The sequence below is a fragment of the Apium graveolens genome, chromosome 4 (genome assembly GCF_009905375.1).
Source record: "Apium graveolens cultivar Ventura chromosome 4, ASM990537v1, whole genome shotgun sequence".
Taxonomy (NCBI): domain Eukaryota; kingdom Viridiplantae; phylum Streptophyta; class Magnoliopsida; order Apiales; family Apiaceae; genus Apium; species Apium graveolens.
This window is the reverse complement of record NC_133650.1, coordinates 141,581,445-141,602,878: the sequence shown is the minus strand read 5'-3', so window position 1 is coordinate 141,602,878 and position 21,434 is coordinate 141,581,445. Positions and strand designations below refer to the sequence as shown.

General features: G+C 35.7%; 1 protein-coding gene across 1 annotated transcript; it reads left to right on the top strand.

Moving 5' to 3' along the window:
* The first annotated feature begins 7,963 nt into the window (after window positions 1-7,963).
* LOC141719037 (uncharacterized) lies at window positions 7,964-20,334 on the top strand. Its single transcript, XM_074521422.1, has 13 exons — window positions 7,964-8,139; window positions 8,215-8,297; window positions 10,359-10,460; window positions 10,559-10,699; window positions 10,857-10,946; window positions 11,033-11,118; window positions 11,262-12,203; window positions 16,970-17,102; window positions 17,196-17,448; window positions 17,539-17,676; window positions 18,282-18,556; window positions 18,696-19,516; window positions 19,627-20,334. The coding sequence occupies exons 1-13, from the start codon at window positions 7,964-7,966 to the stop codon at window positions 20,332-20,334; spliced, it is 3,948 nt and encodes a 1,315-aa protein (XP_074377523.1).
* Window positions 20,335-21,434: the final 1,100 nt, after the last annotated feature.

Sequence of the window (21,434 nt, the reverse complement as noted above, 5' to 3'; positions counted from 1 at the left end):
TTATATTTTTTATGTGAGTTCATATAGTTGCATGTGCATGCATATAACATGATCCCTTAGGATGAGTTATTTTTGATTAATAAATTGATGTTAATTTGAGTGTGTTGATGACGAATAGAGGGTTGTTTAAGTCTAATGAATTGATTTGCATGCCAAAAAAAATATAAAAAAATTCACAAGTCTTATAGGATTGCTTTTTAGCTAGATCATGATCATACTTGTTACTTGTTGAGATTTAATCACTTGTTTATATCTAGAATTTTTGGTATTCTCGTAATGACGTAAAAACCCTGATTTTAAGACTGGAGAAAAACTTGGATTTCATTGCTAGTTGTGAATAAGGCTAGGCGTCAAATGGCTAATAGCCGGCTCATATTTATGAGTAGTCTAGGGTTGAATGAGATGGAGCGAAACGCACTCATTCAGAAGTTGAAAAAAAAAGAAAAGAAAACAAATAGAAAAAGAAAAGAAAAAGAAAAGAAAAAAATATATTTGTGCTATGCATAATTGGCCAAGAGTGAGCTCTTTAACAATCGAGTCATTAAGTTCTAGGGGACTTTGTGCCTAGTGACCTAAGGCTTTTGTAACCTGGGATCCGCTAACCTAACGCTCGCTACATGGGTATTATTGTATAAGTCTTTTGGGACCTCATTCATTGCACGGTCAAATAAGCATCTTTGTTATGTTTTTAATAATAGCGTGAATCCGTGTATAAATCTAGTAGAAAGGAGGTGTTGTGAGTCATTATGTGTTTAACATCTATTCTATTTATAAACTTGTGATTATTTTGATGATAGATAAGTTATGGTTATTGATCTAGTATCGAGAGTATATCTATTACGCGTACACATACGCACGTTTCTGGTTTGTGAGTTGGTTTGTGGGATTTATTCGAACTTTGTTTAGAGTCATTGCATTCTTAGAGGCATTGGCTTGTTGGTTGGTTATGGTTATTCTAAGGGGATCGATTACATTATTATTTAGTTGCATTCACGTAGTTGCATTCATGCATTAAGATGTCTTGTAGTTTTTGAGTCTGTTTATGCTTGAGGACAAGCATCGATTCAAGTTTGGGGGTGTGATAAGTGGATTTTATATCTACTTGGAACGCTTCATTACAAGCTTAAGTTGGTGTTTTGGACTCAAGTTATTGGATCGCCAAATTCTGACAAACGGAGCTCAAGATACAAAAGAAACAAGGAAATGAAGTCCAAGAGTAGGAAGGCGACGCACCCGCGCGGAAGGCCAGACGGCCGCGCCAGAGTTGCAGGAAGCGTGCGCGCGGAGCATGGGGCGGCCGCGCCAGGTCCTTTTGACAGAATCCTGATTTGACTTGCATTCGAAGATTTTTAGGGCCCAGGTCGTCCAGAAGCTATATAAACCCATAGTAACTCATTTTTAATAATGAGGAGACCAAAGAGAGCAATACGAAGACCTAGAGAGCACAAGACGGCTACGGAGACCAAGACTTTTGTATGTTTCATTATAGTTGTACTTCAGATGCTTGTTTTCGATTTACTTTGAACCCTATTACTCTTATATTTTTTTATATCATGCTTTCATTAGAACCCATGGTGACGATGAGTTCGATTATGAACTAATCATTGTCATGGGGTTCTAACGGATTTATTTATGGATTTCAATAGTTAATTGTTTTATAATCCTTTGTGTGTGGTGATTTATGATTTCCTATTTTGGTTGTGCTTATTCGTCTTTGATGCGTAGCTAACATCTAAGATTGTTTGTTAATCTCTATTGAAGCGACAGTGAATAGAGAGGTTTAGAACTTGCCATGCTATCATAGGTTCATGTATATCTGTTGTGCATGATTCGTGGGTAATTTTAACCATCTTATTCACCCTATGTAATTATGATAGATAACTTGCTCTTAAACCATTATGTTTTCAATCTTTATAGACATATAGGGACTGAGCATAATTGGTGTCTATTCGACTTCTATCTTAATTATGGATTTTTGATAGTAGGGTATACGAACAACGAAAGTTGGCGTATACTAATTTCGTGTTATCTGATTAGTTTTCATCACCATCACATGCTAAGGATAAAGAACATAAATTTTGAATGAAGTATTTAATAAAGTTAGAATCTCATGTTTATTCTCATATAAGTAAATCACTTTTAATTCTCTTAGTTAATGTTATTTAGTATAATTCCTTAGATAATCAAAACTCAAATTGTCACTTGTCTAAGCATTGAGCGATAACCATATATTATTGTATAAGTGCATAGTCTAAAATTAGCCTAATTCTCTGTGGGAACGAACTTGATTTGAATCTTATACTACTTGTGATCGCGTACGCGTTAGAATTACAGCGAACATACTGCTCATAGAACACCTCCTTGAATCCCTTTCATTCCAAAGTCTCTATATACCTCTCCCCTCTAGCATCCCCCTCCAACTTATATACAACTAACCTGACCTTCTGAATCTCATCACTACCAAGTGCATCAAAAATCTTCTTGAGATGAACAATCCAATTTTCAACATCAATAGGAGTCTTTGTTGAACTAAAAGAGTCTGGTTTCTTCTTTACAAACTTCTCCAACCATATAAGTGGTTCCAAATGATGGCCCTAACCATTCTGATTCTAATTTCCCTTTCCATTCTGATTTCCTTGTCCATTCTGATTTCCTTCGCCATTTTGATTTCCGTCGCCATTCTTATTTTCTTGGTTTGCCAAAGCATGTTGTACAGCCTGAGCCACTGCTTGCCCTATCATCGCAGTAAGCTCAGTAGGGTCAATGTGAAAAGGATCACGTCTAGGAGGCATCTACAATATAAGGTAGCGAACGAACGAAGATTAAGAGAACAATTATGATGAAGCAGTTACAAATAGATTTCAAAAGGATCAAGCAAAATAAAATGATAAATAGCGGAATAAAACGAAATTAAATATAACACCCATCCTATCGTCCACCCAAACTCACAGGCCAACCTAAGTAGGTTTTCTATAAGAAAGAACCTAAGCTCTTATACCAACTCTGTAACACCCCTTTTTAAATTTAAAAGGAGATATTACTTAAAATCCATAAACATGCAAACAGAGCACTAATATATTTCGAAACAATAATTAAATAGTCTAAAAATCTCCAAAATAATATTAAATCTCCAAATTGTCTAGACCGATAATATAAATGCCAAATTCTCTAAATAAATAATTACTAGTCTATAACCCGTGCGATGCACGGGCTAGCTAGAATAATTTGAATTTTATGTGTTAACACAATTTTTATCAAATAGAAATTAGCTTTGTGTATTTTTATCCATTTATATTACCATAGCAATTAAATTAAAAAAATTGTACAATATCAATTTTAATTTAATTAAAATAAAAAAGATCTAAATGATTTTTGGTGATTCGTAGATTCATATATATAATAATATATTTTTATTGTCAATTTGAAACATTTTTCTTGTTTTAAATACTATAGTTAAATGAGTAATTACATTGTATTTTAACAAACAAAATTAATTGTTTAATGCATTAATTGCCAAATTTTTTTTAATATTTGAGATTATATTAAGGAGAAATAACAAAAGTTTTTTTTGACGTTTCATATATAGCACATGAAAAGAGTTTTTAATATTTGGTTGAAGAGTATTTTAAAATTGATGATGTTACAACATTAAGAATGAAAGATTTTGTCGTTTTCATACTCTTCCGATGCAATATGAAATTAATTTTTTAATTGATGTGTAGGTTCTATAGATCGATTGTTAGAAGATAGACACAGATTCATTTGAGGCTACTGATTTCAAACTCAGTGGTTATGATCCTCACCCAAAAATTGTAATGGAAATGGCACTATGACATTAATCTCTGGATTTTTGGAGACAAAATTAAAGTGATAAATGATAACTCCTGGTGGCGGGGCTGCTCCTTCGACGCCGTCCTGGATCCTTCGCCGCTATAGAGGTGTAGCTGTGGTTGGGTTCCTACAAAACAACACCGGAAGGGGGGTTGGAGTCCCGCGGCGCCTCCGGCGTGAGAGTAAGAACTAGCTTTTTGGGAAGATGAGGATGAATATGAATGTAAGGTGGTTGTGTGTGTATATGAGTGTGAAAGAATGATTAACCCCAAAACCTCACCTTCTTGGGCTATTTATAGCTCAAGGGTAGGGTTTTGGGGTTGGTACCTTTGAATCGTAGCCGTTGGTTCTGGGAGCGGAGGGCACCTGGCGGGAGTGGATGCTTTACACGCGTCAGTGCGGGACAGGTCGAGGAATGTTTTGAGGATCCTCTGACACGTGGCCTGATTATTCCCATGATTGATGTGTGACAGTTGTCCCCGTCACGTGCTTGGGCCAACGTCTCACGTGTTGGGATTTATCAGGGTTTCGCTTACGGGACTAAGCTGGTCGGGAGTGGTAGTGTGCGGGAGTATCCCTTCCAGGAGCTGCGTGGAGTTATGAGTCTAGGAGTAGGCATTCCCGGAGCTGCACGGAGTTAGGAGCTTAGGAGTAGGCCTCCCAGGAGCTGTATGGAGCTAGGAGTCTAGGAGTAGGCCTCCCAGGAGCTGTATGGAGCTGGGAGTCTAGGAGTAGGCCTCCCAGGAGCTGTATGGAGCTGGGAGTCTAGGAGTAGGCCTCCCAGGAGCTGTATGGAGCTGAAGGCCTGGGGGTGGTTCTCCCAGGAGCCATATGGACTATCAATAAACATGTAGGTTTGAGGGAGAAGATGGGCAATAGAGGAAGTAACAATGCTTTAACACAAGATAAGGAAGGTTAAATAAAAAAAAATGCAGAATGGAGTTCTGCGAGAGTAATTGCAGGTTAGTACAATCATTGACTATAAGAAACCACAAGTGCTCGACATAAGTGCTCCATGATGTTACGCTTTGATAGACAATCATCTCGCATTTTCTAGGTACAACCTATGATCTGCTGGCTCAAGACTATAATATCTGTGTAGATTATTCATGGATGGGGACTCTTTATGCCTGGAAGGTGATTATCAACTCCAGATGGAGAGCTGCTTGTTCTGTAAGAAGAAGCATCTAGAGCACTAAGCCACAATACATTCAAAATAAAATAACACAAATTAAATTCTAATGAAAGGTTACCAAAAAATAAGCTTAAAATAATAAAGATAGCTCTAAAACAAAGTGATCAAAAGTTATACTTACTAAGAAAGGATATATGTTTTTTTATGTGTGCGCCTTTGAAATATGAGTTACCATAAGAAATGTCTTTAAAATGCGGTAATCTTTCAGTCGTTAACATGTAAGAGTTTTGCTTCACAAAAGAAGGTATATGTCACCTAAATTATTTTGAAAAAAAATTTTAGAATAAAATTTGATACTATTTTCTATAAGCATTGGTAATTAGTTTCTTACCGTTTCAGATGTTTAGACTACGAAGATATCCTAATTTTTTGGGATCAAGTTATCCCCTCTTTGCTTTAATGTTTTTCCAGTCTCATATTTGGAATGTCTTCAAGCTTGCAATGGTGTGTATCCACTATTTTTCTTGTTACCTGAATTAGGTTCCTCCGTATTAAAATATCCATAACCCCTTTAGCAATAATGAAAATTTTTAAAAACATAGTACACCCAGCAATATCATATCTTGAAAGCTCAAATCACCTTCACTACTCAAAATTGCAGCATGAACAGCCTCTCATCAGGAGTAATATGGAAAGCAGGGATAATGGTGAGTCGCGCACTCGGAGTAATACTCTGAAATAAAAAAAATAAGCTAAAAATAGTAAAGATAACTCTAAAACAAAATGATCAGAAGTTATAATTGCGTAACCAATCAGAAGTAATATACAGCTAAGGGCTTTTAAGTTTCGGAGATACTTTAATGCTAATAATTTACTATACAAGGACCAAAATTTCTTTGATTTGACAGCTGGTCTAGAAGTACTGGGAGTAGACCTGCCAATTCGTTCATGTCGTATATTTTCGTGTACTTGAATGCCAACCACAAAACCGACATGTTTAGCGTTTGTGTACATTCGTGTTCGTGTATTTTCGTTTCGTGTCGTGTATGTCGTGTTAATTGAATATTAATATATATTAAATTTAATATTAATATAAATTAAAATATAAGATTTTTAGGTAGAAAAATTATAAAATATATGAAAAATACATATTTAGATCTCAATTTTATACAATATAAGGAAATCAAATAATATTTTAAAAATAAATATACATACATTTATTATAATTCTACATATATATATTAGAAATATTAAAATTTAATTATAATATTTATTTATGTCGAAGTATTCGTGTCGTGTCGTGTACTCGAAGGTTAAACACAAAACCGACACTAAATTTCAAACGTGTACTTTCGTGTTCGCGTACTTTCGTGTCGTGTACCAGAAATGCAAACACAAACACTAAATTTTCGTATCGTGTCGTATCCAAAATTGTCGGGTCCAACCGGGAGGAGCGGCCTTAGATCACTATATATTACAAAATCATCAGAAGTTAATCCGTGTCTTTAACTTGTACATCTCTCCGCATGAAAAGGTTACAATGTAATTAATAATTTTTATGGCAAAGAGGGCTTGCTGCTTCGGTTAGTCTCTTACATATGTATTTGGGCGAGTATGGTCATCTGTTTGAAACCTCCAACTCTTTAACTAATGATCTACTTACCGTATTAAGTGTTGCAATTATTTTGACATTGCAGCATTTTGCCAAATTGGCCTTGAATGCAGTTTGCGGTGTGTAATGAGATTGTCAATTACTTAGTGCTGTTCAATAATTTAGGCCAGGAAGTACAAATTTAATGCACTGAGATTCTCTGATTGGATAATTCCTATTTTCTCTACAAGCCTAACTTGTACATCCCATTGGCAGTGTTAATTGTATTTTTCCCTAATTTAAAGAGGATTAAAGTTCACTTTTTTCTTCCCAAGTTTTTTTAAATTTCATAACCCACATATAGATGGAGGACAATGGGAATGAAATGATTTAAAATCTCATTTTGCAATTTTGGAGTTGGTCACCAGATTAATGACAATGAGCTTCTCATTCCAACCACTCAATAAACAATAAGACATGGATATAACATCTAGATTTTCACATACAGAGTTGAAATACCATGAACCAAATGCCTGCATATATGTGTGCAAATGCATTCTGTATGCAAATAGCCATTCTGATGTTAGGTCTTGATAAGTATTTTCTGGGCCACTCAAAGAAGCTACATATTAACTAAGCTGGTAATAACCCTTATTATTTATAATCTGCACTGCTATACTCTGTCCCCATATTGACATGACAAAGTAGGTTATCTATATAAAGATTAACATACTATATGATACCTGATGGAAAATGGTAAGAGATCTACCTTGTTAATAAGTAGTAGTGTTCTTTTATTCACATCAATTTCTTCCGCATATGCCTTCATTTCACCAAGGGTAGGATTATACTTCTGGGTAAGAAAAACAATAATGATTTATGTATTGACTAAAATGATCATTCAAAAACGCATAAAATTAATTTCATGCAAGTTAGATAACTAAAGGCATAAATTCAGAAGACTTTTTTACCCCATTCAGAAAGATGTATGTACAGAAGTGGGAAGTCCGCTGATAGCTAACTTTACCATTCACATATCTATGTATATAATAGTTCCTACTGTCCCTTTTGAATAGTAACTTCAACCCCTTTTTAGCATTGTACCCACCAAGTTGTAAAAAATTACTAAAATTGCCGCTGATTAGTTTTTTAAAATTACATATTGGATGAGAATAAAGATTATATTGGATGAGAAGAAAGCTTATGTTGAAAGCTTCTTAAGCTTCTTTTGAAAGGTAAGAATGTGTCCTATACACTTTTGAATTTGAAATTCAAATTCTAATTTGTTTCTTTAGGTTAATTAGTGACTTATCCCCCTCTTTTGAATAGTGTCTTCACCCACTTGAAGATTGTGTATACAAATTCCGGTTGTTAATTTGACTACGGGTTGATTCATTGTGCAAGGTATGAGTGGTGAAGAAGGTGACAAGTTCTTTAACCTGGAAGATTTGAATGCAGATTATGGTCGGAAGTACAGAAGAACGAAACATATGAATCGTAACAAAGAGAATGTGGTTGTCGACTCTGCTGTTGCTGATCGTTGTGCTTTATCTTCTTCCACAGGTAACGAGTACGACCACAGGTAAGTTAGTTGTTATTGAATACCTTATCTTCGTATGTGTGAATATAAATAAGACTTCTGTTTGTGTTTGTTCAGCACTCGTGTTAACAGGATCAATGGCCCACGTTCATACTCCGTCAGCCAAGACGAACCGATCACCTCTGTTCACCCCAGCAATAGTTAGTAGTGGGAGCCAAAACAAAACACCTACAAGTACAGATTCTAATTCTTACAAAATTTAAACCGCAAACATACTTAGGCTTATGTTCTGACTACCCATTGTTATAACGACCGGTATATTTTTATTATTATTTAAATGTGTAATTATGGAATAAATAATTTAAATAAAATATTTGTGTGGTTTCAGTCAGTGGGTTATTACTCTGACACTATGTGTATGTGATTACTGGTGTATGGAATTGAATTGCGTGGTTGATTAATGAATTGTATGATTTTGTGTCGTTGTTAAAAATGGTATTATTACAGTTTTATTTCCATAAATACTTGGATTGTCTCTAAAATTGTTTTTATGACTTTATAATTTCAATAATTATTTTTAGGACTTTATAAAATTGAAAAGTCAATATTTCATTAATTATTTATTTTTTAATGATTTTCTGAGTGTGTTTAATGGTAAAATCCATATTTAATTATAGAAATTTTCAAAATTATGAAACTTATATTTTATTAAGTTCGTATTATTCTGAGAATTTCAAAATTATTTTGGGAATTTTCGGAGTTAGTTTCACCCGCGCGTTGATTCGTTTAATTGCTAAAAGCGGGTATAAATTACGTTTCAGAAATGACTTTAAAATTATGAAATTTATGTTTTTATTAACTTTGAGATATTTATAATATTTTTAGACTATTTTCGTGATTTTCTGAAATCGTTTTAAGTGCACCTCGATCTGTAAATTTTGAAAAATCGGGACAAAATCCAGGCTCGCTGATGGAAACAGGACACATGTTGCACTTCTGGGTCATTATTTGATGTGTGTCAATTGTTGATTTACAGAAAATAAATGATAAAATAATAAATAAAGATAGATATACACAAAACACACCCTCAACTCCTCCCCTGTATCTCTTTCGATTACAGCTCTCTCTTCTCCCTTTCAATTATCTCTCGACCTCTTTCTTTTCTCAGTCTCTCCTTCCCCTTTTCCTCTTCTGTATTCCCGTTCTATTTCCCTTCGGTCTTTTTCCATGTTTCCCGGTAAGTTGCTGTCTGGTTTTTTTTTTGTTCCGGCTAGTTTGTATTTGGCGAAATTCTGTGGCTATGCTCTGTTTGGTTGCTGTGAAAATATACATACGTACATATATAAGTGTGTGTGTGTGCGCTATGTTGTGCATGTGTGTGTATGTTTTCTGTGTGTGTGGGTGACTACGACTGTATGTGCGTGTGTAAAATTGTGGGTGTGTGTGATGTGGGTGCGTGGGTCATGTGTGTTGCTGCTGTTTTGGCTCCGTAGTGTGCCGCCTGGTTCCTGTGTTTTCGGCCATGGATTTGTCCTATGTTGGCGCGTGTTATACGCGTGTATAGTGGAAATAATTTTAAATATTTTGTTTCATTTGTTGCAGGGATTAATTGACTGGGTTTTGTGAAATAAAATAATTAATTCCGTGCGGTAATAATTATTAATTAATCGGTGGGATTCACGAAGGATCCCCCCTTTTATAATTTTTGTTGTATTGTTTAGGGAATAACACCAAAACTATGGCGCCCTCCAAACCCGGGTCAGAAGTTTGGGGTCCACAACACACACGCCATATATATAAACCTGCTTATAACAATAATAAATATAATAAAAGATAATAATAATATGCAGTGACCCTACTTACCAACATCCACAGATCGCAACAGATTAAAGTATGCACACAAGTCACACACACACCCTTATATTATAAACATCCAAAACCCAACTATTCAAACTTACACGATAATCGGAAACCCGTGAATTTTACCGCCGTCGGCGATGAGCCTCGGCGAGCCGACGGTGGACGATGATGATGTATATCTGAGTCCTAATATTTTAAAATAAATAATTCAGTTCGCATATTATGATTCGAAATAAAAAGTAGTAGTTAAATAATACTTTCGGGATTATTGAAAATGTAAAGTTGGATTGTTTTCCAGTTTGTTAGACTGAATTGATTGGTTGTGAATGGTTGTGTGATTAATGACGTCAACTCCTGACCCCGGGGTTGAGGCAGTCATAATTGTTTTGTCTGTAATGCAGGAATGTTGACGGAATCCACGCCAGATATTGTTAGGATGGTGGGAAAGAGGAGGAAACTTGGTGAGTTGCCTAGGTCAGGCCACTTGAATGAAACAGTTGCAAGTACTGTTTGTTTTCTTAATTTACTCTGTGTTTTTCTTGCAAAGCGACTGCTATTTTATGTTTATAAAGCAATAATGCATTTAATATTTGGTTGGTAGAATGTAGTAGTCATATTGTTACTCCCCGATCAAATAGCAGAGTAAACTACATGAATCTTCTTGAAGGTAGTCAGGACGGAACTCCTTTATCAGATGTAACAAATTCAGGTAGCGCCACATTTTCTAGAAATATGTTGAGAGGTAAATATTAGATTCTAGCATTGTTACGCTTTTGTCTGTCTATCCTTATGGTAACAGGAATAACTAAATAATAGTTATTTTAATTATGAAACAAAGGAAACGCGATCAAACATTAATGATGTTTCCTTAAATGGACGTGAACCTTTGAACCGGAAAGGGAAGGAAAATTATCTTGGATTTGGTAGAGAATTATTCGCAAATGAGATTGTTAGTGATGATGAGGAAGAAAGTAATGACTTTAATGAAGGTGAAATGAATGTGATATTGCGTCTTTGTTATGTCTTACGTAATTATGATTTACCATTTAATATTTTCTTGCATGTCCGAATGTAGTTGCTCCTTCAGTTTTGTCTGATGATTCCGAAGGATCAGATTATGAAGCAAGTGATTGTGAATCAAGTGGTAAGAAAAACAAAGATGTACTCCTAAAAAAGTATCCACTTTTAATTTTGTCAAACTAAAATAAAAAAATGCAGATGATGCAGATTGTCTTAGTTGGTCGCTTAATGGTGATGACGAAGTCATTGTTGTTGGGATGAATTCGGATTGAAATTTGATGCAGAGCAGACGTGCACCGCGACGTGTCGTTCCTGAGGAGTATGCTTCTTTGGATGGTTCTACTGCCATATGTTCGAAATGTCATGCTCAGATGTGGAAGGAAGAAAGGGTAAATAAAAATGTGACTAAAGGCTGTCCTATATTTTCTCTTTGTTGCATGAAAGGTGCTGTGAGATTGCCTCAAATCCCTCCTACCCCTGAGTATTTCCTGGATTTATACAACGACAAGAAAAGAGGTCCTACTTTTCATAGATTGATACGACTGTACAATACAATTTTTGCCTTTAAATCTACCGGTGGTAACATAGATCATTCAATTAACAATGGAAGGGCGCCTTATGTATTCAGATTAAATGGTCAGAACCACCATGTTTTTGGATCTTTAATACCGAATGACAATGAAACCCCCAAATTTTGTCAACTTTACATTTATGACACCATTAACGAAGTTGATAATCGTCTTCGGTGGGTTAGTGTTCATGACCGAGAAAGTGTTGATAAAGAGGTTGTACGAGGTCTTATAACAATGTTAGATGAAACTAATCAATTGGTTGGTGAGTTTAGGCAGCAGCGTGATTTGTATGAAAGCGATGAAATAGTTGAGCTGCAGATTATACTCAAAGTTATCAGATCTGAGAGTGGAAGAGAATGTCATATTTCTAGAACTGATGAAGTTGCTGGCATTATGGTTGGTGACACAGAAGAAACATGTGGCGACCGTGATATAGTTGTTAATGAAAAAGGTAAAGGTTTAGTCCGTGTTTCTTATGTTCATCCGAAGTTGATGGCTTTACAATACCCTATACTCTTTCCACGTGGAGAAGATGGATTTCACCCAAAGATTAAATTTCAAAAGACTGCTGATAGTTCTTGCAAACCACGTGGCTTTTTATCTCTGAAGAATTACTACTCATATACTTTCCAAATTAGAGAGTCCGATGGTAAGGTATAATTAGAAATTAATATATGTTTATTTATGTTCCCCAGAAATAAATAATGAAAGTTGTATTGTAGGTTTGACTCCTCGGCTAGGTGGAAGACTATTTCAACAGTATATGGTAAATGCTTTTTCTACCATTGAACATACACGACTATGGTGGATCCGTACTCACCAAACTACTTTACGGAATGAATTATACAACAATATTTGTAGATCTGTTAGCAGAGGTGATGTGGACAGTTCAAATACCGGTAAAGGTATAGTTCTGCCAGCTGGTGTAACACCCCCAGATCCGGGGTCGGGGATCCGGGTCGTCACGGTCTTTCTTTCCACAATATCACTTCACTTAATTAATAAATAACCTTATGTTGTGACCCCACACTAACACACACCACAACCCGTTATAGTCTCAGAGATGAAATTTAAATAAGTACAAGTCTTTGAATCCACAATTTAAAAGTTATTACAACCCAAAATGATTACTTGATAAATTTACAGTTAATTGCCATTATCTGCCACAAGTTATAATTATACATAATTGATTCTCAAAAGTAGATGGTCTGATCTACAATAGATCTACCTCTACAGCTATAGCAGCTACAACATCAACGGGAAGACACAGGACGCTTCCCACGCGCTTGCGCTGGGTCTGCTGGAGTCTGGCCATCTTTCCTAACTGTTGTTGTGTGATGAAGAAATAAAGCAAGGGTGAGCAGCAAGCCCACCAAAATAATATGTATAATGATTTACAATATATGAGCCTACTCATAATACTCATGAAAGTCTTGGTCAAAAGAAATGAACCAAGTTTGATATCTTAATGCGATGAAGTCGCAAAATATTCAGTATATATACATATATACTTTTCAAAATATTGGAAGTCCTCTTCCATGCATAATATACTCAAAGTCCCAGTGTATAACTGTATAAAAAAAAATATCGTTGCAAGGTGATCTCATATATCTAACCTTGTCTCAACGTTTTTCTGAAAATCTTTGTCATTCATAAGACAATTATTAATTAGATATAAGTTTAAAAGATGAAGTTACAAGATACCCCAATATACTTATATCTTTCCCAAATACTACTTGAACTACCACCGTTCAAGTTAGAAATTAGCTTCAAAAGTTCATCACATAGATGAGACTATAAGACAAGATTTGAATAGATTAAATCTTTAAAATATTATCAAAATAAAATGAAGTTACGAGATACTTCATTTGATGTAAACATCATTTTGAAAACTTGACCCTGCCAACACTCAACAATCGCCCAACCGTAGCCTTTCCATCGAAGTGCTCTGGGTAGTGTTGCAAAAATTATCCAATTGGATGATGAACTTATTACGGGAGTTTGCCGCGCCAGGAAGACCACTTACGATGATCAGTCGTAGTAGTACAACCCCACCATTTTCTACATGTAGAGGAGAACCTGTCGGATTTACTTGTCAACCGAACACTGAACTCCTAAGGAATGGACCGCCTTAGCGGAACTTCCAGGCCATTTGGGCCAATATAATAAGGCTGGGCCGGCGCTACTCGACCACTTACGCCACTCCTAGTTCAGATGAAATCCATGACTCTGAAACGTAAAGCTCGTTTCCCCCTTTCCCCAAGTAGAAACTTGTTGATACGGCTCCACCAAGAAGTCGTACCTAGTTGGAAAGGAAAACTCACCGATATTTCCCAGGCGATGCCTGTTAATGGATTAACTTGTTCCAAGAATTTTACTTCCCGAATATTGGGTAAGTAATCAAAAACTCTTTTACCAAGACAACAACCTTGTTGCGAATATAAAACACACCACCGAGCCGGATCCCCCAGGTTTTGAGCGAGTATTTAAATCCCCTTTTTAAAAGGAAGATCTTAAATATAAAAATAGTTTTGGGATCCGCTCTAACTTTTGAAAATCATTTTAAAGACTCGAAAACACTTTAAAGAGTGTTTGGAGTAAAACTGATTTAATGAAGTAAATCAGTCCCCAGAATATTTAGAAAATGTCTGAATATTATTATTTAAATAATATTCCCATAAAAGATAATCTTTATAAAATAATTGAAGTAGAAGTATTAAAACTTATACTTGAAATGAATAGCAAATAATCAAAGATATACTTATACGAAAGTAATATCTTTATTTGAATAATCAAAAATAAGTTTGATTATCGACACCTTATTCTTTAATAAAATAAAGAATATATCTCAGCAAATAATCGGAGTCATAGATCCTCAAATGAATATTCAAATAATATTCAATAAATAAAATAAGCTGAGTCATAATACCTCGAATGAATATTATAAATAATATTCATTAAATAAAATAAAGGAGTCATACATCCTCAAATGAATATTCAAATAATATTCAATAAATAATGTAAAGGAGTCATACGCCTTCGAATAATATTTGAAATAATATTCAATAATAAAATAAAGTTAAAGTTATCGAATAAACCTTATTCGATTAATAGTTTTAAAAACTATATCCCTATATATATATATATAAATATATATATATATATATATATATATATATATATATATATATATACTCGGGAACATCGACTCCCGGTTTAGAAATATGTTCACCTTTTATCCCCTATACTAAGGGTATACGCAACTACTTGCTTATTTCTAGCATAGGTATTATGCAACTATAAGCATTGAAATCAACAGATAGATAACCAGATTACGAAACAGACATGCATATATACCATATTAGCATGCTCCAATATATCGCAAAATTTGCTAATAACAATCATGCAATATCACAAGATAATGCATATACATATATTTACATCACAACAACAGTATAACGGGTAGAAAACTTGCCTGAGCGACTTGGGGTGATAAAAGGCTCGGGACGAGTCTGGTAACCTATAAACAACAAGTAAGTTGGAATTAAACCAAAATCACTTGTAAATCTATACTTTAACTAACTTAGACTCTAACGCTTGTTTTGCGCTCACTGATTTGGTTAAGTCACTCGGGTACCCTCGGCTCCACCATTTTTAGTAATTTAACCTTTACGAGTTTTAAAGCGATTCCTTCGCGAATGTCTTACCAACTGCCTAACACACTCACCATAAATGTTTCATACATTAATTAACCCTTTTTGGTCTTTAACCTATGTTTCAAAGTAAGGCGAGGGGAAAAGTTTCGTTCGCGAAACGCCGTTACTTGAAACGGTCGTTTCTCCTAAACCGTGTATCGGAATCGAACGAACTACATATCAAAACGAAGCTCGTAACATGAGCTATCTAAACATGGCAGTGGTCATAATCTAGCAGGGGGTTCTCGGGTCCTAATGCTATGCACAAAAACAGTCCAAAGAAAATCGGACGTTACGACGGCTATGTTTACGCGATTTCCAATATTTTAAACCATTCAAATCCATTCCAAACCAACCTCAAATCCAACCTCAAATCCATCATACAACAAACATCCATCCTTATCACATCACAACAATCCCAACCAATTCAATTTAATCATCCATACTTATGCCTAAACTTAACTTAAATCATACTTAAGTTCTTTTAAATCAAAACCACAACATTTACCATTCCATTTCACTACCATTCCAAATCCCAAACTCTAAATCACAACAACAAGCTACAATATCATCCTACTAATCAAAATCATCTTATAATATATAGGAACCTAGGGTTTGGAGATGGTATACCTTCCTTGAAGCTTTTTAACACAACACAAGAGCTTTGAATGCCTAAAGAACCTTGATCCTTGCTTGTATAACCTTAATCTTTCATAAAAATTCAAGAACACTAAAGTTATTTCTTGAAGGTTACTATTCACCATCTTCTTCCTTGATTTATTGGAAGAGATTGTGAAGGAATTAGGAGCTTAAACTTATAGCATATCCATATCTATGTACAAGGAAGCTTAGATAATTACCTTGTGATTTAACAATGCTTGGAACTTGATTTTTGATTTTTCTTCCTTTGAAAAAGATGAAAAGCCGAGAGCTTCAAGAACAAAGCCTTGGTTGCTTTTGATTTTTGATGAAAATGATTTTTGCTTGGCTTGGTTGCTTGGTTTTTGTGCTTGCTTTAGTCAATTACCTTCTTGCCCTTGAATTTGTGTGGTTCTCATTCAACCACACCTCCTTCCTTCCCATGTCATGCTTATATCATCCTCATGATGTCATCCTCCCTTCCTTGTCCTCTTTCTATTGGTTGGATGACATCATTCCCACTAATCCCTTTGATTAACTTCCTAATCGCTTGCCTAATGACCGCTGATCTGTTATACGGTTCGCTTAACTTTCGTTCTCGTTTATCGTTTGAAGGATCATACCCGGGATCTTATTACTTAGGTTCCCTTAACCTTTCTCAATACATTATATTCCTTTTTATGATCCTCTATTATAATCCTTTAATTTAAATCCTTTTTATCCTGTTACCTTATACTCAATTCTCTCCGTATCTTGTGGATTTCCGGGAAAAACCAAAGTGTTCGGAATTGGATTCTGACGATCTTTACATACACTTATATACCACATAGAGTACTAATAATATCCCATAAGATCAATAACAGAACCCCTACATAGCGTGGCATGAACAGTTTTCTCATTCAGCAAAAACACTATTCATAAGGGTTTCAAAAATTTCCAAAAATTGGGGTTATTACAGCTGGCTACGTTGGTTCGAAGCGATACATTCAACAAAATTTTCAAGATGCGTTGGCCGTATGCCGTTACATCGGACATCCTGACATATTTCTGACTATGACCTGTAATTCTCTTTGGGATGAAATTCAGAAGATGATGGAGTATGTGCCTGGTTGCATTGCTCCAAACTGTCCTGACATCATATCAAGGGTGTTTAGGCTAAAACTTGATCAGTTAATGGTTGATATTAAGGACAAAAAACACTTTGGTGTTTGTATTGGAGGTAAGATTGTTTACCAGGACTTTCTTAGTTTAATTTCTAATTAGATTTTTGTTTGAATATTTCCAATATAATCTAAATTTTCCCGTTTTACAGTTATGTATGTCGTCGAGTTTCGGAAAAGAGGCCTTCCACATGTACATATGTTAATATGGCTTGATGCTGATTCAAAAAAAAACCTCAAACAAAATGTGGATAATTTTGTATTCGCAGAAATCCCAGATCCTATATTTGATCCGGTTGGTTATGCAGCCGTGAATGAATTTATGATCCACGGTCCATGTGGTTTGCAAAATGTAAAGTCTCCATGCATGAAAGATTTACGTTGGATACGTCATTTTCCGAAAAAGTAAGATATAGGCATACCCTTTTTTGTGTCATTTTGGAATCTAGTAAGTTACCCTAATACCTAAACTTTGTAATAATTGAATGGTTTCAGGTACTGTGCTCGAACTACTTTTGATGACAGTGGCTTCCCGATGTATATACGACGCAGGACAAATATTACTGTTAAAATAAGGAAGGCTGAGCTGGACAACCAGTGGGTAGTACCATACAACTGGGATCTTTTAGTCAAGTATCAATGCCATATGAATGTGGAAATATGTTATCATGCACGCAGTCTTAAGTATTTATTTAAATAATGTTTGAAAGGCCATGATCGTGCTACGGTTCATGTCCAGAGAAAGAGAAAAAGGCAAGCGAATGACACTGATGAGGGGGGAATAGATGAGATAAATGCATATTTTGATGGGAGATATTTATGCGGTGCTGAATCAGCCTATAGGATTTTTGGCTTCCCTATCCATCGTAGAAGTATATCTGTTGAGATACTTCAATTTCACTTACCAGGTGACAAAAATTGCACCTTCCGTGCTAATGAAGTGCTAGGGAAAGTTGCTTCTAGGGAGAAGAACAAGTTCAGTAAACTGGAATCCTTTTTTATTTAAACTATGTTGATGTTAATGCACGGAAGTACACTTATGAAGAAATCCCATAGTTTTATGTGTGGAATGATGGTGAGAGGAAATGGACCATGAGGAAGCGTGGGTTTCAAATAGGTAGATTATGTTATGTGCATCACAGTATGGGTGAGCCTTGGTTTCTTCATTTATTGCTTACGAAGGTACGTGGTGCCACCTCCTTTGAGTCTTTACGTACCGTTAATGGAGTATGTTACAGTACATTTCATGATGCCTGTAAAGAGTATGGTTTACTTGATGATGATAAAGAATGGCATGAAGTGTTGACTCAAGCTTCTGCAGGTGGATTACCTCCCCAGGTTCGACAACTTTTTGTCCATATTATTGTCAATTGTAAAGTCACTGATTTGAAGACTTTATGGAGTACACATTGGAAGAGCATGGTTGATGACATTTTACTCAGACGACGTCAAAGTTGTCCAAATACCTTATTCACTCTTAATGACATGCAATTGCAGTTCTATGCTTTAGGAGGTATGACACCTTTTTACATTACAGTGTAGGACAAATTTTAAAATTTTTGTGGGCTGGAAATGCAGTCCATTAATTGTTCGTCATTTTTTCTATAATTGGGTGAATGTTGTTAAATAGTTTTAGATATTAAATATTACAGAAATAGATGAGTTGCTCCGGTTAGTTGGTAAATCCTTGAAGAAATTTGATCAGTTGCCTCAACCTCGTCGCAGCTATTTGAACAATGGAACTAACAATTTGATAATTGAAGAGACAAGCTATGATACCAGGAAGATGGAGTATGAAACTGCCAAGCTACTACAGGACTGTACAGAGGAGCAAAGGAAAATATATGATGCAGTAATACAATCTATTGACACTAACGTTGGAGGGATTTTCTTCGTTTATGGTAGTGGGGGTTGTGGAAAGACATTCTTATGGAGAACTCTTATATGTAAGTTACGTTCACAAGGTAAAATTGTGCTTCCAGTTGCTTCTTCAAGGATTGTTGCCACATTAATGCCCAGTGGTCGGACTGCGCACTCCAGATTTAAAATTCCAATAGTTCTTGATGAATGTTCAACATGTAATATTGCCCATGATTCAGATGTTGCGCAACTCATAAAGCAGACACAACTAATAATATGGGACGAGGTGCCTATACAGCACATGTACGCATTTGAATGCCTAGACCGATCGTTGAAGGATATTATGAAAGCTGTTGATCCAGAATGTTATGCCATGCCGTTTTGCGGTATTACCGTAGTTCTTGGTGGTGATTTTCGTCAAATCCTCCCAGTAATTACGTATGGAGATCGTGCTGATATTGTAGCAGCCTGTATCACTAGGTCACGGCTGTGGTCCATTTTCCAAGTATTCTTGATGACAGAAAACATGCGCTTGAAACAAGCTGAGAGTGATAGTGAAAGTGAAGAGCTTAAAAAGTTTGCAAAATGGGTACTTGACATTGGTAATGGCCAGGTCAGTCCACCTCGAGTCTGCAATTTCCCAGTCACTGAAAATCAAATTTTGATTCCGTCTCAGTTCTGTGACGTAGAAACTGAAAACACAGTTGATAACATGATTCGTAGCACATTACTAATTTTTCTCACAAAGGGCACAGTACACAGTACTTGAGCGAGAGAGCTATTTTGACCCCTACCAACCAGATTGTGGGCCACCTCAATTCGCTTATTGTAGACAAGCTCCCTGGAGAATCTGTGTCCTATTTTAGTGTTGATGCTGCAGAGGAATTTGGTGGGACATATGAGGATCTGAATGAAGCCTTCCCAATAGAGTATTTGAACTCCTTAAATGTAGCTGGGATGCCACCTCATGATCTAAAACTGAAGGTTGGGGCTGTTGTTATGCTAATGCGTAATTTGAACCAAACCCTAAGTTTGTGTAATGGTACAAGGATGATTGTGACCAAATGCCTGAGATTCTGTGTGGAGTGTGAAGTAATCTGTGGTACGTTTGTTGGTTTGAAGCATTTCATTCTACGTATAGAGCTTTCTCCCTCAGATACAAAGATGCCATTCAAATTGGTACTGAAACAAATGTCTTTACAGATTTGCTATGCCATGACAATCAACAAATCTCAAGGTCAATCCCTGAAGACAGTTGGGCTATACTTACCTAAGTCAGTGTTCAGTCATGGACAGTACTATGTTGCTATTAGTCGAGTAACCTCACCCACTGGCCTCACTATATTTGTTGATGATGATTCTGGTGCAGCTACAAATATCACCCAGAACGTTGTATACAAAGAAGTTTTTTACGGCCTTCCAGAAGCTTAGTTTGTTTGAATTTATAAATGTGTAGGAATACATTATTATTATTAAGTAATTATGTAAATATGATTATGGGAAAATGTTTTACCGTGTTAAATACTTTGCTCTTAACCATTATATATTGTAAATTATGTTACAGATTGGTAGTAGTTTATTCTTCTACAAATGTATTCTGAATTGTTTCATCTTACATGTAACATAATAAAGAAGAATTACGCCTATGACCGTAGAAATAGGTGAAGAAAGGGGGTATAATTAAAATGTGAATAGTTGATCAAACGTAACAAACTTCAAAAGTACAAATAAGTACCAAATTAAAGTACAAATAACCTTCATGCGAGATTGGAAGTGCAATTAAGTAAGGATTACAACTCTGAATGTGTAGTTATTTTGGTACATAAATCGTAGTCTGTTGCCTGCAACAAAGTTATTGTCGTAGGTGAAATCGTTCCAGCACAATCCAAATCGGCATGTTTTCCTCTTTCGCTGAACAGCGACATACCAAGTACCATCTCCAAATAGAAGTCTGATGAGAGTAGATTTGGTCCATGGTCGAAATACTTGGAGCATGTGTCTTGGGAAATACTATATGGAAGATTAAAAAAGTTAAGGGGACAAGTACGGATTAAGCATGATCAAATTTTTACAAGGACTGGGTACAGGTAATCTTACCACTCCGTGTCCTCTTTGATCAACATGTGACGACAACAGAGTTACTGTAAAGGAAAGGGTATTTTCTTCTTCACCAAAATATACTTCTGGATTTGCTTGGGTGGCTCCTGAAGCGGAATGAAATTTTACAATTACTTATGTAACTATAACAAGTCATTAACCCATCAATTAAAATGTACCTTCGTCCACATTTGCCTGAGCCGCATCATGTAAAATCCCAGGTATTTGACTTCCTCCCGATGATATCTCATTAACCAATCCTGGAATACAAATAATTAGTTATAATATTGCATACATCCCAAAGATCACCCGCACAAAATATACACATACGTATGAAAATATAACAGGTCATTAAGGCATCAATTCAAAGGTACCTTCCTCGACATTTGCCTCAGCCGTATCATGCAAAATCACAGGTAATTGACTTCCTCCTG

What these genes read in the sequence shown, in the direction of transcription:
- LOC141719037 (XM_074521422.1), top strand. Translation starts at nt 7,964, where the DNA reads ATGAGTGGTGAAGAAGGTGACAAGTTCTTTAACCTGGAAGATTTGAAT. An exon ending in GGTAACGAGTACGACCACAG is followed by an intron (nt 8,140 to 8,214) that starts GTAAGTTAGTTG and finishes GTGTTTGTTCAG; the next exon opens with CACTCGTGTTAACAGGATCA. An exon ending in GCAGTTCTATGCTTTAGGAG is followed by an intron (nt 18,557 to 18,695) that starts GTATGACACCTT and finishes TAAATATTACAG; the next exon opens with AAATAGATGAGTTGCTCCGG.